Source organism: Diorhabda carinulata, chromosome 5 (assembly GCF_026250575.1).
Source record: "Diorhabda carinulata isolate Delta chromosome 5, icDioCari1.1, whole genome shotgun sequence".
Classification (NCBI taxonomy): Eukaryota; Metazoa; Arthropoda; class Insecta; order Coleoptera; family Chrysomelidae; genus Diorhabda; species Diorhabda carinulata.
Genome location: NC_079464.1, coordinates 8,799,177 through 8,818,396, shown reverse-complemented (window position 1 = coordinate 8,818,396; position 19,220 = coordinate 8,799,177). Strand labels below are relative to the sequence as shown.

Here is a 19,220-nt window from a genome sequence, read left to right as displayed (position 1 = left end):
TAAAGAAGTGTATTCAACAAGCCCTGTATAGAGAGAATATAGCATTATTTGTGCATTTGGTACTTAAATATTGATGAGTAATTTGAATTTTTATTGGATTGCATTCGCCCTTAAAAAGGTAAAAGACCCACAATATGCTTTGTGTTTTGTTTAGGTTTCACCCCAGAGCATGTGGTTTATACTATCTTTTATTCATCTTTAGCATTTTTATCAACATCAGTTTTAAAGTATTTGATCCAGGTAATATTTTACTGTATACTATGAAGTCGATAATTTTTTGTATGAAGCTGCTGCTCACAAAGAAATATATGAAGTTTAAGGTGCTGATTACTTAACAGAGTGCACGAGTGAGAATTGGTATACATTCTGTTCTGGAGATTTTTCCTTCAAAGATGGGCAAAATTATGGTCAGCTTACTGAAGTTCAGAGATCAAATCAAAGTCATAATTGAAGAAGATCGTCATATAACTGTTTGAGAGGTTGCTAAGAGGCTGCATGTATCGCATGGAACAATTAAATGTCTTAGACTAGTTAAGAAGTTAGTTATTTGGGTACCTAAAAAAATGAAAGAAATTAATTTATAACAAAGAATCAACATTTGCAATATGCACATTAAACGAAATGAAACCGACTCTTTCTTGAAAAGAATCATCACTGGTGATGAAAAATGGTTTGAATACGATCATGGAGCAAACACGATAAACTAGCACAAACCACATCAAAAGCTGAAAAACAACAAAAAAAGGTCATGCTGTCAGTTTGGTAGGATTACAAAGGTGTTGTGTTTTTTGAGCTGCTTCCAAGGAACCAAACAATCAATTCTGATGTTTATTGTCAACAATTAATGAAATTGGATGAAGCAATCAAAGAAAAACGGTCAGAATTGTCAAATTGGAAAGGTTTAGTGTTCCAACATGATAATGCAAGGCCTCACACATCTTTGGCAACTCGTTGGAAACTATTGGAGTTTGGCTGGGAAGCGATGCCACATCTCCCATACAGCCCTGATCTGGCACCACCTTATCATCATTTATTTCGAAGTTTTCAGAATTATTTTAATGGTCAAACTCTCACAAATGACGATAACCTTCATTCGCACCTGGTTCAGTTTTTTTATTTCAAGGACCAGAAATTTTATGAGCGCGGAATCATGAAGTTGAAAGAAATATGGCAAAAGGTCATTGAGCAACATGGGAAATATATAATTGATTAAAAAATATTCTTTCTTAAAAAAAGGGTTTTATTTTATACTACAAAACCGAAATTACTTTGTCGCCAACCCAATATATACATATCAATGAAACTTTAATGTAAATCTCATAAAATTCATCTTAAAACTAGAATATCACAACAAAGGTTGTAAAATGCTGAATGTACTGTAAAGGTTCATTCTTGTTATCAACTCAGTACAATACCTTAATATCCAAAAACAAATTATAATAGATTTTAGAAATAAAGTATTGAATTTTCTATAAGCTATTCAACAAAATCGGAAATACTTGATATTAAAAAAAATAAATCCATTTTGCTTTAATACAACGTACAGTTTGAATGAAATACGGGAAATATATGAAACTGTATATTTCCAGTACAACTGGACTAGGAAAAAAAATTTTATGTGGTATATAACCAAATTTATTAGTAGATAGAAATATGTAACTGATACAAAAGGAGAACATATTCAATAACTGTCAAGATTACCTCAAAACTACTATAAATATGGAATCATTTAAATAAGAAAACTAGTGTCGAATGAAGGGTTAAGAATTTTTTTACCAAATACCTTGAGAAAACTGACATACCATCAAAGTATCGTCAAAATAAGGAAATTCAAGATTTTGGCTCTATACTCAAGAAAAAAATGATCTTTCATCACTATAATGAAGAGTGTCACAAGTCTTTGGCAAAGTTGCTTCTGTACACACCCTATTTTTCATAGTATTTTGTTCTCAGAGGACTCCTATTTGTTAACCAACGAAAAAAAAATCTATCAGCATAATGATTGGCTGGAAAACAAAGGTGACTACAAAAATAATCACCTATTTACAAATCTAACATAAATAGTTCTTTTAGAAGGGTATTGAGCCATTAGAAAAGTGCTTGAATATAACAGATATATCAAATTTGAACAGAAAATAACTAACCTTTATCTGCTAAGGCATGCGATATATTCCTAGCCAAAGTCTTAAAAATGTCTCTTGATTCAAACCTCCTTTCCGTGTAGGCAGGTGTAAGTAACTTAACTACCAAACCACCGACTTCCACTTTCTTTAATCTGTTTTTCTTCCTCTTGTCTGATATATTATGAGGTTTATTGACTTCTTTTGTTTTATTTCTTTGAGTTACTTCATTGACCCTGTCATTTTTTGAGAGACTGTTGTTGCAATCTTCATCACGCTATTTGAAAACAATAATATATTAACAAATAAATACACTTAAACTATCCCTAAAAATTGAAAAATACAGTCAAACCAGTTAAGGTGCATAATGGCACTAACAGTTGAGAAGTTGAAGACCTAACCACTAAGCTGTCACACCTTTATAACCATGTGACATAACAATTAGATAAATAAAAATAACGTAAAGTAGTATGTAGGAACTATCTTAATGTAGTGATAGTTGAATTAGTTACCCCCAACTAAGGTAAGAGCACCAGAGCTAGGCAGTGTATCTATAGCAGACTCTGCACTTTCTAATCCTCAAAACTAAGAAAACTATCATTGTCTCCATATACCTGTTAATAGAAATCTGAATATTTGTAAATTAGAAGTGAATGTTATACCACAAAGCAAACAAAAATAAATTCATGCAAAAATACGAATTATTTTCACTTTTCTAAGAAAATATTGGCATGAAGCAAAGAGCATATGTCTTCTGCTCTGACTGGTATACATCTATCAACTGCTACATAACAGTTTAATGTACCAAAAATCACTCTTTAGGAAAAATTTCATGGTAAAAAATGGAAACTTTCCCAATTTTTACTCCAGAACAAGAAAAAATTCTTGAATGGATTTAATTTATAGCAAAGAGGAAGTTTCTATTAACAAAAATTAATTCAATATCATGCAATAGGAAATTTATTCCAGCACATAACCCAAAATTTATCTAAAAGTTTTTGAAAAATACTTTTTACTCAAGTACCTCCATAAAATCTGCATATGTCAGATACTGACTATGGTGACTCTTGGTATCTTTTATTCAAATAATTAAAATTCTAGACTATGGCGATTTTTTGTATCTTTTATTTAAATACTTAGAATTCTACTATTTTATTTCTAACATTTTATTTATTTCAATTTTGTTATTCATTTAGCAGTATTAACAGACTGACCACCACTGGTACTCGGTGATGTCTGACTTTGGTTATGCCAGGTCTCTAGGACCATTTAAAAAAATACACATCTGAAGAAATGAAAATCTTAAGAACTTCTAATTATGTCAGTTTACTTAGTACTAAGTACCTAACAGCCCTGCATGAAAAATGGAAGATATTCTTTATTTTTTTTTTATTTAAAATTGTTTTTTTTTATTAAATATTCCCGATAAAGTGTCTGCCACTGGTGCTCTCATATTTGATCCATATATTGTTTTCAGAATTGAGAAAACTGAATATACTGTTTACACTACTACTATACCAAAACTCACAATTACACTGCCTGACGAAAGTGGTTTGATAATCAAATTATTTTCTTCAGTGATGAGGTAAAGAGTTTACCTTCAGTCACCAATAGTTCCAGAAACTCCAACTTGGAATTGAGCAAATATGTAAGTAAATATCTGAAGAGGATAATTTTTATCTGTATGCTGTTAGTTTTTTTATTATTATTCAATTCTTTATTGGAAACAGATCTACCAATTCACTTGTGCACAATAATAACAATTATAATAATGAAAATAATTACCTCAATCAGTTCTTCAGTTTTGTCTTTGTTTTTGATATCTATTAAGTCCGACTTTTCTTTTTGATTTTCCTCATTGTAATTTTCTACTTTTCCTTGCACACTATTTATTTTTTGTTGATAACTCTCCTCTTTCTTCTGTGTCTCTATGCCCTTACTAACTAACTTTTGTTTATTTTCTTCTTCCTCCCAATCTTCCACTGGTGTTTTTGATCTTTCAGGTTTCAAGTCTTTTTTCTCTTCTTGCCAGACTTGCAGAGAAGTTTCTGTGTCCTTCATGTCATCACTGCCATTGCTTTTTTCTTCATATTTATATTTGTGTCTATGACCCGATTCCGATTCCTTCTTCTTGCCATTTTCATTTGAGGCATCCTCTTTCATTCTTTTTCTGTCATCTTTTCTATCACTACTGTGGCTCCTTTTTTTATGTTGGTGTTCTTTCTTATCACTACTGCTTCTGTGTCTGTGTTTTTCTTTTTGATGTTTCTCATGTTTATCATCTAAAAATTTATTCAACTGTAGTATGTTGAATACATTAAATTTAACTTTATAAAATTACCTTGTTTTTCTACTGAATCTGTACTCCTTTTATCATTTTGTTCGTCATCCGATTCATCCCCGAAAAGTGATTTAAAGTCCCTTTTGGCACTCATATCTGATGATTTTGAACTAGATTGATCACTTCTAACCTGACTACCTTCCAAAAGTTCAGAAGCTTTTTTGAAGAAACCACTTATTTTTGTCTGGGGATTACTAAATTTATCTTTATAACTCTCGTGTACTTGCCTCGCCGTTTTAAATTCAGGTAAAACGTTTTCTTCTCTACTTTCCAATTTTTTTAACTGTTGTTCTTTCTTGATGTTTCTAAATAAATCAGATAATGTCTCATATTTGGATGGTTTCGGCTCAAAAGTCAAGAGTTTTTCATACACAATTCCATCTTCTGTGAGCTTTTTGATATTAGAAATCTGAAAAGAATCGTTCTAAAAATAACTGAGTGAAAGTTGTTTCTTTCGGAAATATTGTCCATTTGACGCCGTATTTATATTCTAAGTACGCCGTTTTATGAAACTTTTTAATCTAGTTATAACACAACAACATACTTTTTCTATATCTTGATATGAAATTTTATAATTGAGGAATCAAAATAAGACGTCACAAATACTTTTCGTCTGATTTGAGGTCACCATTTGACGTTAATAATAATCATTGCCGCGTTGCCATAATTTTAATTTGACATTATATCTACAGAAAAAATATAATCTCCCACAATATATTTATATAAACATTATGGAGGAAAAAGTTAAATTTCAATTAAAATGGTATTTGATTTATTACCTTTCTAAATAAACAATTCTTATTGAAGTGTTTTTGACGTAAACGATACATAGACAAAGTACAAAGCTAGATTACGTTCCATGCCGTAACCATGACAGAAGTGATAATATTAAAAACTACAATATATAGAGGAATTTAAAGAATAAGAGCAGGTCCGGCATTAGTCAGTTTGAGGTAGGCACATCAATTAGTTGAAAATGTGTTAGTCAAAATTTATTTGTCTCGAATAATTAAGTTGTCATAATAATATGGAATATTTTAAAGGAGGAAAACATGAAGAGAAACCATTATTATGTGGAAATGTAAACCAAAGTAAAAACTGCCACATATATTCTGATAAGAAAATAATTCCAATATGCTTAAAACCAAAATATAAAAAGTGCTCCTAGTAGAGGGAAAAATGGGAACACTATAGAAGCAGAGGAAAAAAGTTTGAGATTATGGAGTTAAGTGAGACATTTTATATTAAACACTGGAAAGTATGAAAGAAAAATGAAGCGAACAAGATAAATGAAGTAATGCACATGAAACAGAAGTTATTTTAACCAAGTGAAATGCAATAAGATCAAATTGAAGAGGAATAGTAAGAAAGAGAAATGTGGTGGGATGGGAGTGTAAAGAACAACTAAAGTAGAAGAAGCAATAATGAAAATGGTAAAGTGTCAGCGGAAAAATCAATACAATAAAAATTATGAAATAACAAAATTAAAAAGAAAGTTTCAATAAATTGAAATTGAGAATTTTTAACCACATAAAAAGTACTGAAAACTAGATTAACACTTACGCATATCAAAAGTACTTACTAAAAATATTAAAACAGAAATTTTTATTTTCATATAACTACTAATTGGTTAGTGAATTACGGGATTTTTTAATTGAGTCATCAGGAATAAGTAAAACCCAAAATATTACGAAAAGTTAGGGTAATATATATTAAAAAATTTGTATCATACAAGACAGAATGAGTTGAATGGAGTGTGGTGATAATGAAATTTCTTCAAAATCTGTTTTGCCATAAGTGATATAATTATATGTGCTTGAAAAAAAAATATGGAGAAAACAACTACTGGAACTACTACTACTAGAAAAGCTATACAGAATGAGACAAGATAGAACTCCAAGATCGTCAAATCTGGCGACCTGCCTGGCCAAAAAAACTGCTTTCACATCCTATATATCTTCTATAAAAAAAGGCAATTTATCCTTTAACAAATTTAGATATGATTCTCCAATAAGTGAAGTATCAGAAATAAAGCATCCAATGATCTGATTATCTAAAATTCCACACAAATTTACAGACCATCGACCCTTATGTTGAACCTCTTCCATCCAGTGTGGATTATATTGTGATACATAGTCCATATTTTGATTATTTATAGTGAGACATAAGCCATCATATGAAAAATATTTTGAAGTAATAGGCCGGCTAAGACAGAGAAAAGCACCAGGACTAGATGACATTAGATATGAAAAATAGAATGAAATAGAAGACGAAGATTTCTGGCAGTTTCAGTCATCCCACATTGTGAACTATTTAAGAGGAGTGGTATTAGAAGATTAGGAGTAAAGACTGAGTTTCCTAGAATCACAGCAACAAAGGGGAACAAAATAGATCCTTTAGGTCGCCCTAATATACATACATATGAACTATCCCCCAACCCTTATTCGAGTAGATAGACTGAATCTTGTCGAATCAAATATGTGAAGAATTTTACCAAGAATGCGTTTCTGTTATAGTCCAGGTTACCAAGGTTTTCACCTCCGATTTCCATAAACCTGCATCGATTTCTTCTTGCTATTCCTTTTATATATTCCTATATATAGGCATATTCCTTTACGAGTTCACCGTTATTGTTCACAGTTCCCTTTAATTCCAGCGTCCTCTTTCGGGTATTCATCATCGCATGTCCAATATATGTTTCCAATATTAGAGTTGGTCGTTTTCTACTCCATTAAAGCTACAATTACAGTTTTCCTTTTAAACACTCATGTTCATGCATTATTTGAATGTGATCATAACATGTTAGTTGATTTGTTATTTAAGCGTTCGTTGCCATATTTCACATTTGAGAATTATTTTTTTTTCTTATTGCAATTGTCATTTTTCTACTCATTAAATGCTTATACTTATACCTTTATTGACTTTTTGCAATAAGGGGTAGTTTTCACCCCTAAAAGTAATAAGCACATATCGGCATAGGATATATTTTTAAGATGAGGGTAATTCAAGCTTAATTCCAAATTTTGATGCAAATCAATGCAGATTCATGGTAATCGGAGGTAGTACCTCATTTTTAGCTTGGTAGCCTGGACCATTATCCCTTTTAACAAATTTACCTTGAAAAAAAAAAATAACGGTAGGCACACTAACTTAAAATTAATTTACAGGTACCTTTCGTGGACACATTTGTCATAATTTGTTTTTATTTTTAAATGGGATAGTTGAGATGAGAAGCCCAATGACCGTAAACTTTAAGTGTTTATCAATTACTTCCCACTCCTAAAGATAGTCCACAATAGAACCAACCTTTTATTAAACTTACCTTTTTAGCCAAAGAGTTCCTGTACATTGTCATATTAGTATTACTGGTAAAACTTTCGTATTCAATATCGATGCTACAATCTTCTACATCTTTTTTGTCTAAAGTAGGATCTTCTTGACATTTGGTATAATTTTCATACAGAACGTCTAATAATTTCGAAACGTATTGTTCTCTAGTAACTAATGTTAAGCCTTTAACTTTATTCGTGGTTGACGAAGCAGCTTTCACTCGAGAATGTGCCGAAAATAGTTTGTCGACCGTTTCTTGAGACACTTCCTGAAAATGTTTATTATGATTTGACTCATCTGAAGGTTTATAAGATATGATACTGAATTATTTTCATGTTAGGGCAGAACGTAAGGTGGAAAAATTATAAATGTATGTTACGAACTCGTCCACGACATGGATCGTGCAGCCGAATCTGTTCAGTTATGATGGAATAGTCTAAAGTTTGGCTAATGCGACGTCTTTGATATTGTTTTTTTGTACATGTTTTTGTCACAGCAGTGTTTATATTGTTTTCATAGAATCAACTTCTAGGAAAGCCTTTTTATTTGTTTGTTTGTTTGTTTACTTTCTAGATTTATTCGAGAAATTCTTTTCTCTCATAAAGTCGTGCTTATTTAACAGCTAGAGTCAGTATATAATTAATATATATAATAGTGAACGAAACGAAATAGTGGAAAATAAGCTCTGAATGTAAATAAATTATACAAGTAGTAAAGTAGTGAACAGTTAATTATATTATTATAAATATTGTCTAATGTAATTGTGTAAATGTTACCGGCAAAATTTGAAATCAGGCATTCTATAGAATATCTAGGCATTGTATACAATGCCTAAAACCAGCCGGCAATGTATGAAATGGTTCATGTTTCACACATTTCCTAGGCATTTTATAAAATGGCAAATGAGAAACCGACAAAGTATAAAATACATCTCCGATTCGTGGGAAGGCACGTAACTTTAGCGCGCCTCAAGCTCAGTATTTGTCAGTTGCAAATTGCGGTTTGTACAAGAGTGTCAAATTCGCAATTTTACCAATATTTCTTCAACACTAATCAGTGTTTTACTCTGCTGCACGAAAATGTAGGAGCAAGCTGTAGATGAATATATCAATATCAATATCATTTGAATAAAGTTTTTTTAATAGCACTCTCATTTTTTTTCAGAATAATATTTGTAATTTGGAGAAATGTAAGTCAGAAATAAAACGCATAATCCGAGTTATCCTATCAGCAAATTGTCGTAGAGAGATGTACTAGGTGCGATGGATTTAAGTCTTCTTTACAGTTATGTAGTAAGAAAATACGTCGTCGCCTTCACATCAAAATTTTCCAATACTAAGATCCAATTTGTATCCTATAGATCGATTTTTTAGAAAATTTTAGCACCAGCCAAATTTGAAATTATTCGGTCAGTAAGTTTAGGAATTACAGGTTGTAATGTTAAAATTTTCAAAAATTGCAAAATTTTTCTCCTGATGAATTTAGTTTTTTGATTGTTACTCAAAAACTACTGGACGAATTGAGCAGAAATTTTGAACGACTCTATTTAAAATTATACTAAAACGATTTTTGTTAAAAATTTCTTAGGTTACAATTTATAATTTTCAAAAAATAATATATACAATTCAGTGAAAAGAATTTTAATTGTGACCTACAAAAATTTCAACACAAATCAATTTAGAATAGTTTCAAACATATACACATAATATTTCAGGTCAATCAGTCGAATAGTTTTTGAGTAACATACAAAAAACAACCTCCAAGCTCAAAAGTTTGAATGAGAACAATTCTCAACTTACTGACCGAATAACTTTAAATTTGGTTTCTACGACTAAACTTGTCTGAAAAATCTATCTGTAGGATAAAACTTGGGTATTAGTATTGGAAAATTTTGAGATAGTGTAAATATTAATGACCCCTTTAAACAGTTTTTAAATGCATAACTATAAAGAAGACTTCAATCCATGAAAAATGGCACCTGGTGCAACTCTCTACTACAATTTGCTGATGAGATAACTCGGATTATGCATTTTTCCCCCGACTGTACATTATCAACATAATAATCTCATTAGGACGTTTTTTTCATACTTTGACTAAATAGCATTTGTCATTCTATATAATACTTAAGTATTATATACAATGCCCAGGAAAGATATATAATACTTTTCATATTTTATACTTTGTTTAATAACGTCCGGAATTATATACAATGTAAGGCATTCTATAGAATGTCGGCGCTTCATACTTTGCCCCGGTAACATAAATAAATCAAGTAAGTAAGAAACAGTGTGTAAAAATTCACTCCACTATTAGAAATATTTTAATTAAATTAAAAAAAATTTAATGCATATAAAACGTTGTCGGATTTGTGATAACAGATATTTGATACCTATTTCTAGACTTATTGAAGTAAATTTCATTATAATATGATTAATAACACCTACCTGACTGTTTTTTCTTAATGCAAATTGTTTTTTAATAAAATCGTTAGCTGCTTTCTTTGCCTGTTGTTCTCTCTCAAAAGAATAATCATCATTACTATTACTGTCATTATTATAATCTCGTTGTTCTCTGAAAGTACAATAATTTGTCAAAATATACACCCTCAGTAAAATGCATAATTTGGCTGGAATTGTTAATGAAAAAAGTCCCTTTTATTGACTTAATGTATAGTTATAGTAAAATAATCAAGAACTTTTGCTATTTTACACAAAACAGATAACTTTGATAAAATGTATGAAGGAGTTATTCTATTTTTAAATTATTTTTATATGAATACGCCACTTATATCTCCGTAAAAAAATTTAAATGAATCTTAACGTTCACCAAAACCATAATATTACTCCCGAAGATTGTAGTGCAGCTATTAAGTTAATTACAGAAGACTTCAAACAAGTACAAATGGCACAAAGTACTATCAAGAGCAGGGGTGGGCAAATACTTTTCAAAATGTCTCCCGAGCCGGAGAGTGAAGTGAAGTGAAGTGTTTTGGGTGAAGTTTTTTTCCCTGTCCAAGATATGTTTCTGACAAAAACAAATGAATGAAAGTTAAAAAAGAATTTATGCTATAATATAGTGAGGTACACAAAAGGTACCTTCTTTAACCGAATAAAAATCTGGGATAGATTTATAATTTATAAATACTTCACACTTTTTTGTGTTATGTGTTTAGTTCCTGTAGCTAGGTGCTAAGACATGAAAAAATATAAACCACAGATTATTCTGGACTATTTCAATGGTATAGGGATGGGAATTAGGATTAGGAAAAACTAACACTGTAAAACCTTATAAGCTTTATAGTACCTGTAGTATTGAGTAGTGGTTATATACAAAAAATACTTTCAAATAAATGTGTATTATTTTACTGACTACCTATTCAAAGTACTGGAAGTAGATCAAATTACTTACAATAAACTTTTACTTTCTACTTATTGAAAGTATTGGAAGTAGGACGAATTACTTAAAGTAAATAAATTACTTCCAGTATGTTTTAAGTACTTCCAATACTTTTAGTTCAAACAAAAAGTACCCAGTACATTTTGAGTTGGTAAAGTACTGGAAATATAAATATTCAGTACCTACAACTTGAAAATACTGAAAGTGAATTTCTTAAAGTGAAGTAACTCAACTCTGATTAAAATGAATGGGTACTTATGATGAGGTTTCATTACTTTTATCTGTTAGAGAATATTTGGTATTGGAAAGAAAATCCAGTATTTTTTTATTTCTGTCAGTTTTTTTTACCCTTTGATTTTAATATAAATAAGAAGTAACTTAGTAACTGTAAGTAGCTCTTTGAAAGTTATTGTATTACTTTAAACAAATTAGCTACCATTTTAAGCAAAAAAACTTATTATAAGTAACTAAGATACTTTTAAAAAAGTACAAACAACTTGTAAATAGTTTCATTTTTGTTATTGAATTTTATTGAATTGCAGCATTTTTATGTGTAAACATTTTCAAAAATCTCTTGGAACGGTAATGTGATATTTCAAAAAGTTAATTTAAATCTTTCATTTTCAACGTTCATTTTGAGGACATAATGGATCTCAAACTCACCTAGAAAGTCCCAAACGTCCCTCTCCGTATAAATCATCATAATCAGTTTCAGAATATGTCGTTGGTCTAGAATCATATTGTATACTTTTAGTAAGAAAATTTTCGACCATCTGTTGCACTTTCTTTTTGTCCACACAATAATCACATCGATTGTTACATTCCGGAGGTGGTTCTCCAAAATGATCAGTAAATAATTTATGTCGACAATCCCTGTAAGAAAATGAAAAAATGCAATAAACTCATAATTTCCTGATATAACATATTAACAACATCGGCTGAAATGCATAACTGTAATTCATATTAACACTAGCTCTAACTAAAGTACAGTTCAGTAAAGATTGAAAAATTGCTTCATTCTTTTTTATGATATTGTTACAAACTCATCTCCGCCCTGGAGCCGGTCCTGCTTGGATATAGTAGAATCAGTTTATTTACACTGTTTCTTTTGAATAATTTCTAGGAAGGTTTGTTTATTTATTTGTCTTGTGTTGGTTTGTGATGGTAAGGCATTCTGTAATTAAGTGGTTTGGAGTTACTTCCTTATATCACTAGGTGTTTCCTTAGGCAGCACTGTACTGAAAGAATCCTCTAAAGTAATTATCTTTTAGATTATCCGAGACAGTAGAAGGCTTTTGCACTCATTTTCTGGAAAGTATTATTGCCTCATCATTTCTCCTGATTCCCGATATATTGGAAATCTAAACAGTTATTATTCTTGCCCAGTTCATTCAGTTTCCTAAGGCATTCCCAGATTTGAACTGGTGAAGTGAGTGCGCAGTACTTTGATAAAAACCCAAATATCAAAATGGATTACCATAGTCTCTTAGATTAATTTCTACATATCTTTCAATAGCAAGTGTTCCTAATTGCACTTAATTCCAATAGTAATGAACATCGGGTGCCAAATCCCTTTGTGGTTTTTGAGCTATCTGTGTGTCATTTAATATTTTTCTTGAAAGTTTTAAATTCTTCTCTGTATTTAACATATTGCTAAAGTGGGAGATAATCTAGAAAGGCAAATGAATTTGTTGTGTTAGGACTTTCCTAATATTAGCATAGTCATGCAATTGAATTATTTGGAGTAATTATACTAGACGATAAATTTAATAAATATAATTACTACATGATAATTTAATAATAAGCATTATTATTTTTAGAAGTTATACTTACGAGGGATTTTCACAAAATTCAAGAATTCTTTTAAACCCATGTATAGCTTGTTCTAATCTTTTCTTTTTATTTTCTTTGTCTCCAGCTTTTCCTAAATCTTGAGCTAGATGGAATTCAATAGCTTTACTGTCCGATCTTTGATAATAAACTCTACATCTGGATAGTTTACCATCCCGGCCAGCCCTACCAGATTCTTGATAAAATGAAGCTGGTTCCTTTGGAGTTCCCCAGTGAATTACAAATCTACAACATACAAATCCCAATCAATTACAATCCAATTCGTAAAACTTGAACATTGATTCAACTGAAGGAAATTTTGTAATTCAGTATTTACCTAACTGAAGGTTTATCTACACCCATACCAAAGCTAATAGTAGCACAAATAACAGGTACATCTCCATTTTGCCACTTTTCCTGAAAAACTTTTCTTTCATCGGTCTTCAATCCCGCATGATAGCACAAGCTTTTTATCCCCATTTTATTTAATTTTTCCATCAACATCTCTGTTTGTTCCCTAGTCCTACAATAAATTATTCCACAGGATTTTTCCTCCTTGGGATAGCATTTTTCTTTTTCTAAATCGAGGCATTCCAAAATAAAACTCTTCAAGTGTTTGTAAGGATCATCTAATATATTTGGAAAAAATACATCATAAAACAAGTTGTCTCTAAAGCAAGATGTCCTGAAAGTTTTATAATTGCTACCTAATTTCAGACTTGATATGATGTCCTTTATAACCTAAAAATAGGAATAGAGCAAAAACTTGTGAGATGTATAATCTACTACCACCATCAAACATAAAGATATTTATTACAAAAAGTATTCACAGTTTTCCATGAGACAATTGTCGAGTACATATTATGTGTATATGATACGGTCCTTAAAATGCATGTTTTGAATAATTCTTTCCATAGGTACTATATACCTGATCACTAGTAAAAAAAATCCTATTTATATGGGCCTGTTCTCACCTTATAAAGAAAATATCAGAAAAGTTAAGACCCCAATTTTTAGAAACCAGATACTTTAGGTGAGGGGGGCCAAGCACGGAGTTTGCGATGGATGTACTTGAGCAAAGAAGAAAAAAATTGTTACAATTTGTAGATAAAAGTCCATATCAAAATTAAACCAGTATGCAGCATGCCCGGAATTAAATATTATTATTAGAATAGAAGTCGTTTACAGAGTAGAAGGAACTTTCCAGTAAATATGCTCTCAAATTATTGCGAAAGATGATATCGATTTGATTTCAATTGGCAAGTGATTGTGCATTTTTTTTAATTGTAAAATATTGAGCCCTTAACTAATTCTGAACGTGGAGTAGGTAGGTAAAGAGCGTGCTCCGCTTTCCTAAGTGTATAGCACCACCTTTTTGAAATTGGAGAAGCGTGGTTACGAATTAGGCAAACGGATTCAAAGATGAATAAGTAAGGAAGAGTCAGAATTTTTAATCTTTTACTGAAATGCAAATGCGCTGAAGCAAAGGAGGCATACATAGAAATAAACAGGCAAATAAATGACACCTCAAGAAATGAAAAGAGAAAATTCATAAATGAAAAACTGACTAAAGAGTATTGAATATAATGCAGTATTGAATAACTGTAAAGACTTCCACAAGACAATGAGATTTTTCCAAAAAGGGTACTGCCCCAAAGTGCTTGGAGTCAAGTATAAAGAAGGAAATATTTTGGAAGATATTAAAACAGTATTGAACACATGGAAAGAATATTTTAAAGAGCTACTTAACTGAACTGAAAATATGAGCAATGAAAATGATCGAGTAGGAATTAGTAGAACCGACTATGGAAGAAATTTAAAATGTAATTAAGAAGATGAAGAATGGGAAGGCTGCTTGAGAAGATGGAATACCAGTGGAATTCATAAATTATGGTGGGAGACCAATGATGAAGCTCCTCCATAAAATAATAGTTAAGGTATGGAACCTAGAAATTATGCCCAAAGAATAGAAGGAAGCAGTGATAGTCCCCATTCATAAAAAAGGAGATAAAATAGAATGTTCCAACTACAGGGAGATATCTCTCTACTGAACTGTAAAATTTTATCTAAAGTAATATTAAATAGTTTAAGAAAATATGGAGATAAAATAATCGGTGAGCACCAAGCAGGATTTCTTATGATAGCCTAATAAGATAAAAAGTATGGGATGTGCTCAGAGAGAATAATATACCAGAGATGAAAATAAGACTAGAAAAAGAATACACATGTACCTTAGATATCACCCCCAGAGTAAGACAAGGAGACGGGTTGTCCCCCCTTCTGTTCAACCTTACTCTAAAAAAAGCTTTGAAAGCAACTGAAGTTACTCCAAGGGGAGCAAATATTAGAGGGAAAATAAATATTATAGCTTATGCTGATGATGTAGCATTAACAGTGGATGGTAAGAATGACCTGAAAATACTAGCACAGTATATTATATTAGAAGTAGCACCAATAGTAGCATTGGAGTTATATGGGGATAAAACTGAATATATGAAAGTGGGAAGAGTTGCAGAACCCAATCATTTAACGGACGTTATTAGACACAGCTTTAAAATTACTGAAGAATTTAAGTACCTAGGATTTAATTCTAAAAGCAACAATAAAATTGAAGACTAAATACAGATGAGGTTAAACGCAGCCAGTAGATGTTTTTTTTAACCTCACGAAATTGCTTTAAAGTAAACTGCTGTTAAAAAACACGAAAGTAAGAATATACATATAATGTGGTAAAATAGCCAGTTTGATTGTATGCAGCTGGGGTGTGGACACTAACAAAACACACCCAGAAATTAATAGCATATGAAAAATATTAAGGAGGATATATGGGCCAGTTTTCAAAGGAGGAGTATGGAGAATAATGAAAATCTCAGGGTCCGGTACAGACGAACAGATACTGTGGCTGCCATAAGAAGTAGAATAATTAGGTGGCTTGACCATGTAATAAGAAGGGATGAAGAGACAACAATAAGAAGAATGTGGAGAAGTCAAACAGAAGGGAGGCGCTCATTGGGAAGACCGAGAGCAAGATGGAATGACCAAGTGGGTGAAGATGTAAGGAGACTTGGTGGAGAAGTAGACATGGCTGAGGATAGAATATTATGGAGGCAGCTTGTCGGCGATGTCAAAAATCAGCTTGGATTTGAGTGGCCACAGTAGTAGTAATAGTAATTACACAATATTAAATTATTGCAAACAATCATTGATGTGAATAATTTTATAAATACTATTATTTTAATTATATCGTTTCTTTTGCTGTAACAGACGGTTGGATCATCAGTGATTGTGGTGAATTTTATGTGGTTATTGTGAATATTAACATTATACATTCCTTTTAATCACTGAGTAAAGACGTCATTATCTAAGTGAGTGTCTCCAATAATTTGAATGAAAATGGAATGCAGGTAATACCACCAATACAGTCTGATCCAACGTATTCTGTGCTCATAACATCACAAAATTAAGGATTTAAACTGATAAGTTAAAAGTTGGCGAGCTCTTAGTTGAATTTTAATTTAAATTTACTGTTAATTTTCTGTATGAGCTGCAATTACCATTTCATTATCTTTTAGCTCGTAATTTAATTTATATGTTATTTTAATGGTAATTTTTAATTTTGACTGCATAAACCAAGCTTCAAAATATAGTATTTAATGCACTATACTAAATAATTGAACATCTCCAGATAAACAATTGCTAAACATTTTATGCAACAGCCATCTGATATTGCGATTGAAATTTAGTTATTTCTACAACTTATTCAATATTAATATTCAATTTTTCCCTATGTCCCATGTCTCTGAATATTATCAATTTTATATACACAATACAATCATCATTCAATAGTAGTACATGAAATTTTCTTTCCTTCATAGTTTATAGTAGAATAGTGAGTGACCATTAAGCACATAGGCTTTCTGGTAGGCCCTTTGTGCCTCACTTGACATTACAAGACCTTTGAAAAGGCAGGTATTTTTGCTAGAACCTTTTGACGTCACTAGGCAACCCATGAGGCTTGCCCAAGGGTTTGAACTGCACACGTGTGTTTGGCCACTCACTGTGAAGTGGTCTGCAGTTTCTTCCTCCTCCATGCACCACTACAGGTCGACTGTGATGCCTAGAGGGGGATATGGAGCCTAATATAACTGCATCCGGTTAAAAGTCCAGTCACTGGTCGAATTTAAGTGGAGCAGTTATTGATAGAGGCAGAATGCTGATCAATGTGTGCATTAGCTTGTTTCATGCCAGCTGTCTTCCATCTCCGCCAAGCCTGCCTTGCAAACAGACCATTAACAGACTTGATAGAAGCACTTTTGGCTAACCCAAGAATGAGTTCTGGGCCTATTGGCGGATATGTCGATCCCAATCTGGCAAACGAGTCCGCTCATTATTGTTTGGGTAAACCTAACCATTCTTGCCGTTGTGGCTTGTATGGCAGCTCTGCTGTCTGAGCAGATTGAGATTACTGTGTTTCTATAGCGTAGTTTGAGTATCGGGTGTTCACATCCCATCACAGTAAATATCTTGGTTTGGAAGATGGTAGCATGTTCCCCAAATAAGAAGAATTTTCTTATTTTGGGGTCACCTCCGCATTTTTTTTATCAAATAGTTGTTTGCAGTGAAAATAATCAAGGTTCTTACACCGAATCTTAGTACTTATATTGTAAAGTTCAAATTTTATTAATAAAAAATGTAATTTGACTAATTGTGAACTAAGGTATCAAATTTCGGAAGCCAGTAGAAGTGGCAAAAATGAATAGCCTACAGGTGGAAAATCTGTAAATCCGCCACTGTCTGAGAGTGTTATTAAGGTAGTAGTGTATCCAGTATGAATAAAAGGGTTTTAGAAGTTCCAACTTACTCCCAGTTCTTAATTTAATATCGTTTGATTCAAATGCTAACAAAGTAACAGAAAAATGGGATACTCATAGTAGGAATCTAATGTGGAAATGTTGAATTTACTAATTTAATTACAACATAAAAAAGTTTATGGAAAAAATTTATATTGACCCACAGGTTTAACGCAATTTTTTAAAATCTTACCTCAGCATTTGCAGTTGCTGTTAGTGCAATGCAAGGAATATCAACGTTTTCTCTCAAATTTCCCAATTTTTGATATTGGGGCCTAAAATCATGCCCCCATTCACTCACACAATGTGCTTCATCCACCACTAGATAGGCCAATTTATTAAACCTATGCAGGTTTTCATATAAAGCCTTAAATAAAGGGTTTAATTTAAGAAATATAATAATCCATAGTAAATTACCATAAATGACAAGATATAAAAATATTGTGAAAGAAATGATTTATGAAAAATCAGCTTTTGAACTCACTTTAAATGTAGCAGTTGCTGCTTGTTCGGGTGTGACATATAATATCCTAATATTGGGAGAAGTTGATTTCAGATCAGCTATTATAGCAGCCCTTTGGGAAGACGATACTTTAGAGTTAATTGTAGCTGCTCTTATTTTTAAATTAGTAAGATGATCAATTTGATCCTAGAAAGTATGTAAATTTCAAACTCAGGTTCTTTACAAGTATACAAAATAGTTACTTTAATAAGCGCTAAAAGTGGTGAAAATACAATTGTAATTTTTTTATTATATAAAACTGCCGGTAATTGGTAACATAAAGATTTTCCAGATCCAGTAGGCATCGATACAAACACATCACGTTTTCCTAAAAGAAATATGCATATATTTTTTTTAATTACTTATTCTCATCTTACTTTGGCAAATTTCTATCACGGCTTTTTTTTGGAGATTAGACTTGAATTTATCGAATTTGAAATGCTTTTTCAAACCATCAATAATTTCTTCCTCGTCCATCTCGGTTTAATTACTTAGAGCCAATTATTTAAAAAGTATTATGAGAGGCAAAATATGGTAAACAAATAGCACATAACACCACTTTTTCTTCTTTTTTATGGATTATGTCAGTCAGATACTAGATTGGTGTCTTATCAGTTTGTGATTCACAAGTGGACAGTAGTGGATGTAATCGGTAGTGTGAAATTTACTTAATTTTTTGATGTTTTTAAACAGGGACCCATTTGTATCAATTAATATTATTATTATTATTAATTTATTATTCATTAGTTTGTATTAATTAATATCTCAGGGTGACGAGCACAGTGCATTGCCGTGCAGAATTATTATATTCTGGCTGGAGAATTTTTATATTCTGGGTGGCAATGCACTGT

The 19,220-nt window shown here is 31.5% G+C and overlaps 1 protein-coding gene across 2 annotated transcripts in view; it reads right to left on the bottom strand.

The window, feature by feature from the left end:
* The window catches only part of LOC130893940 (ATP-dependent DNA helicase Q5), a 28,787-nt gene extending 9,813 nt beyond the window's left edge, over positions 1-18,974 (bottom strand). Inside the window, exons 1-12 of one of the 2 annotated variants that reach the window (XM_057800401.1) lie at positions 18,747-18,974; positions 18,573-18,697; positions 18,352-18,516; positions 18,061-18,234; positions 13,355-13,758; positions 13,021-13,263; positions 11,851-12,060; positions 10,236-10,362; positions 7,784-8,059; positions 4,462-4,870; positions 3,906-4,402; positions 2,145-2,397 (exon numbers count right to left, since the gene is read on the bottom strand). In XM_057800401.1, coding sequence (XP_057656384.1) covers positions 2,145-2,397; positions 3,906-4,402; positions 4,462-4,870; positions 7,784-8,059; positions 10,236-10,362; positions 11,851-12,060; positions 13,021-13,263; positions 13,355-13,758; positions 18,061-18,234; positions 18,352-18,516; positions 18,573-18,697; positions 18,747-18,846 — 2,983 coding nt within the window. In that variant the 5' untranslated portion in view covers positions 18,847-18,974. Of the gene's footprint in view, positions 1-2,144; positions 2,398-3,905; positions 4,403-4,461; positions 4,886-7,783; positions 8,060-10,235; positions 10,363-11,850; positions 12,061-13,020; positions 13,264-13,354; positions 13,759-18,060; positions 18,235-18,351; positions 18,517-18,572; positions 18,698-18,746 lie in introns of both variants that reach the window. The other variant, XM_057800400.1, reaches the window with a different exon arrangement.
* Between the last annotated feature and the right edge of the window lie 246 nt (positions 18,975-19,220).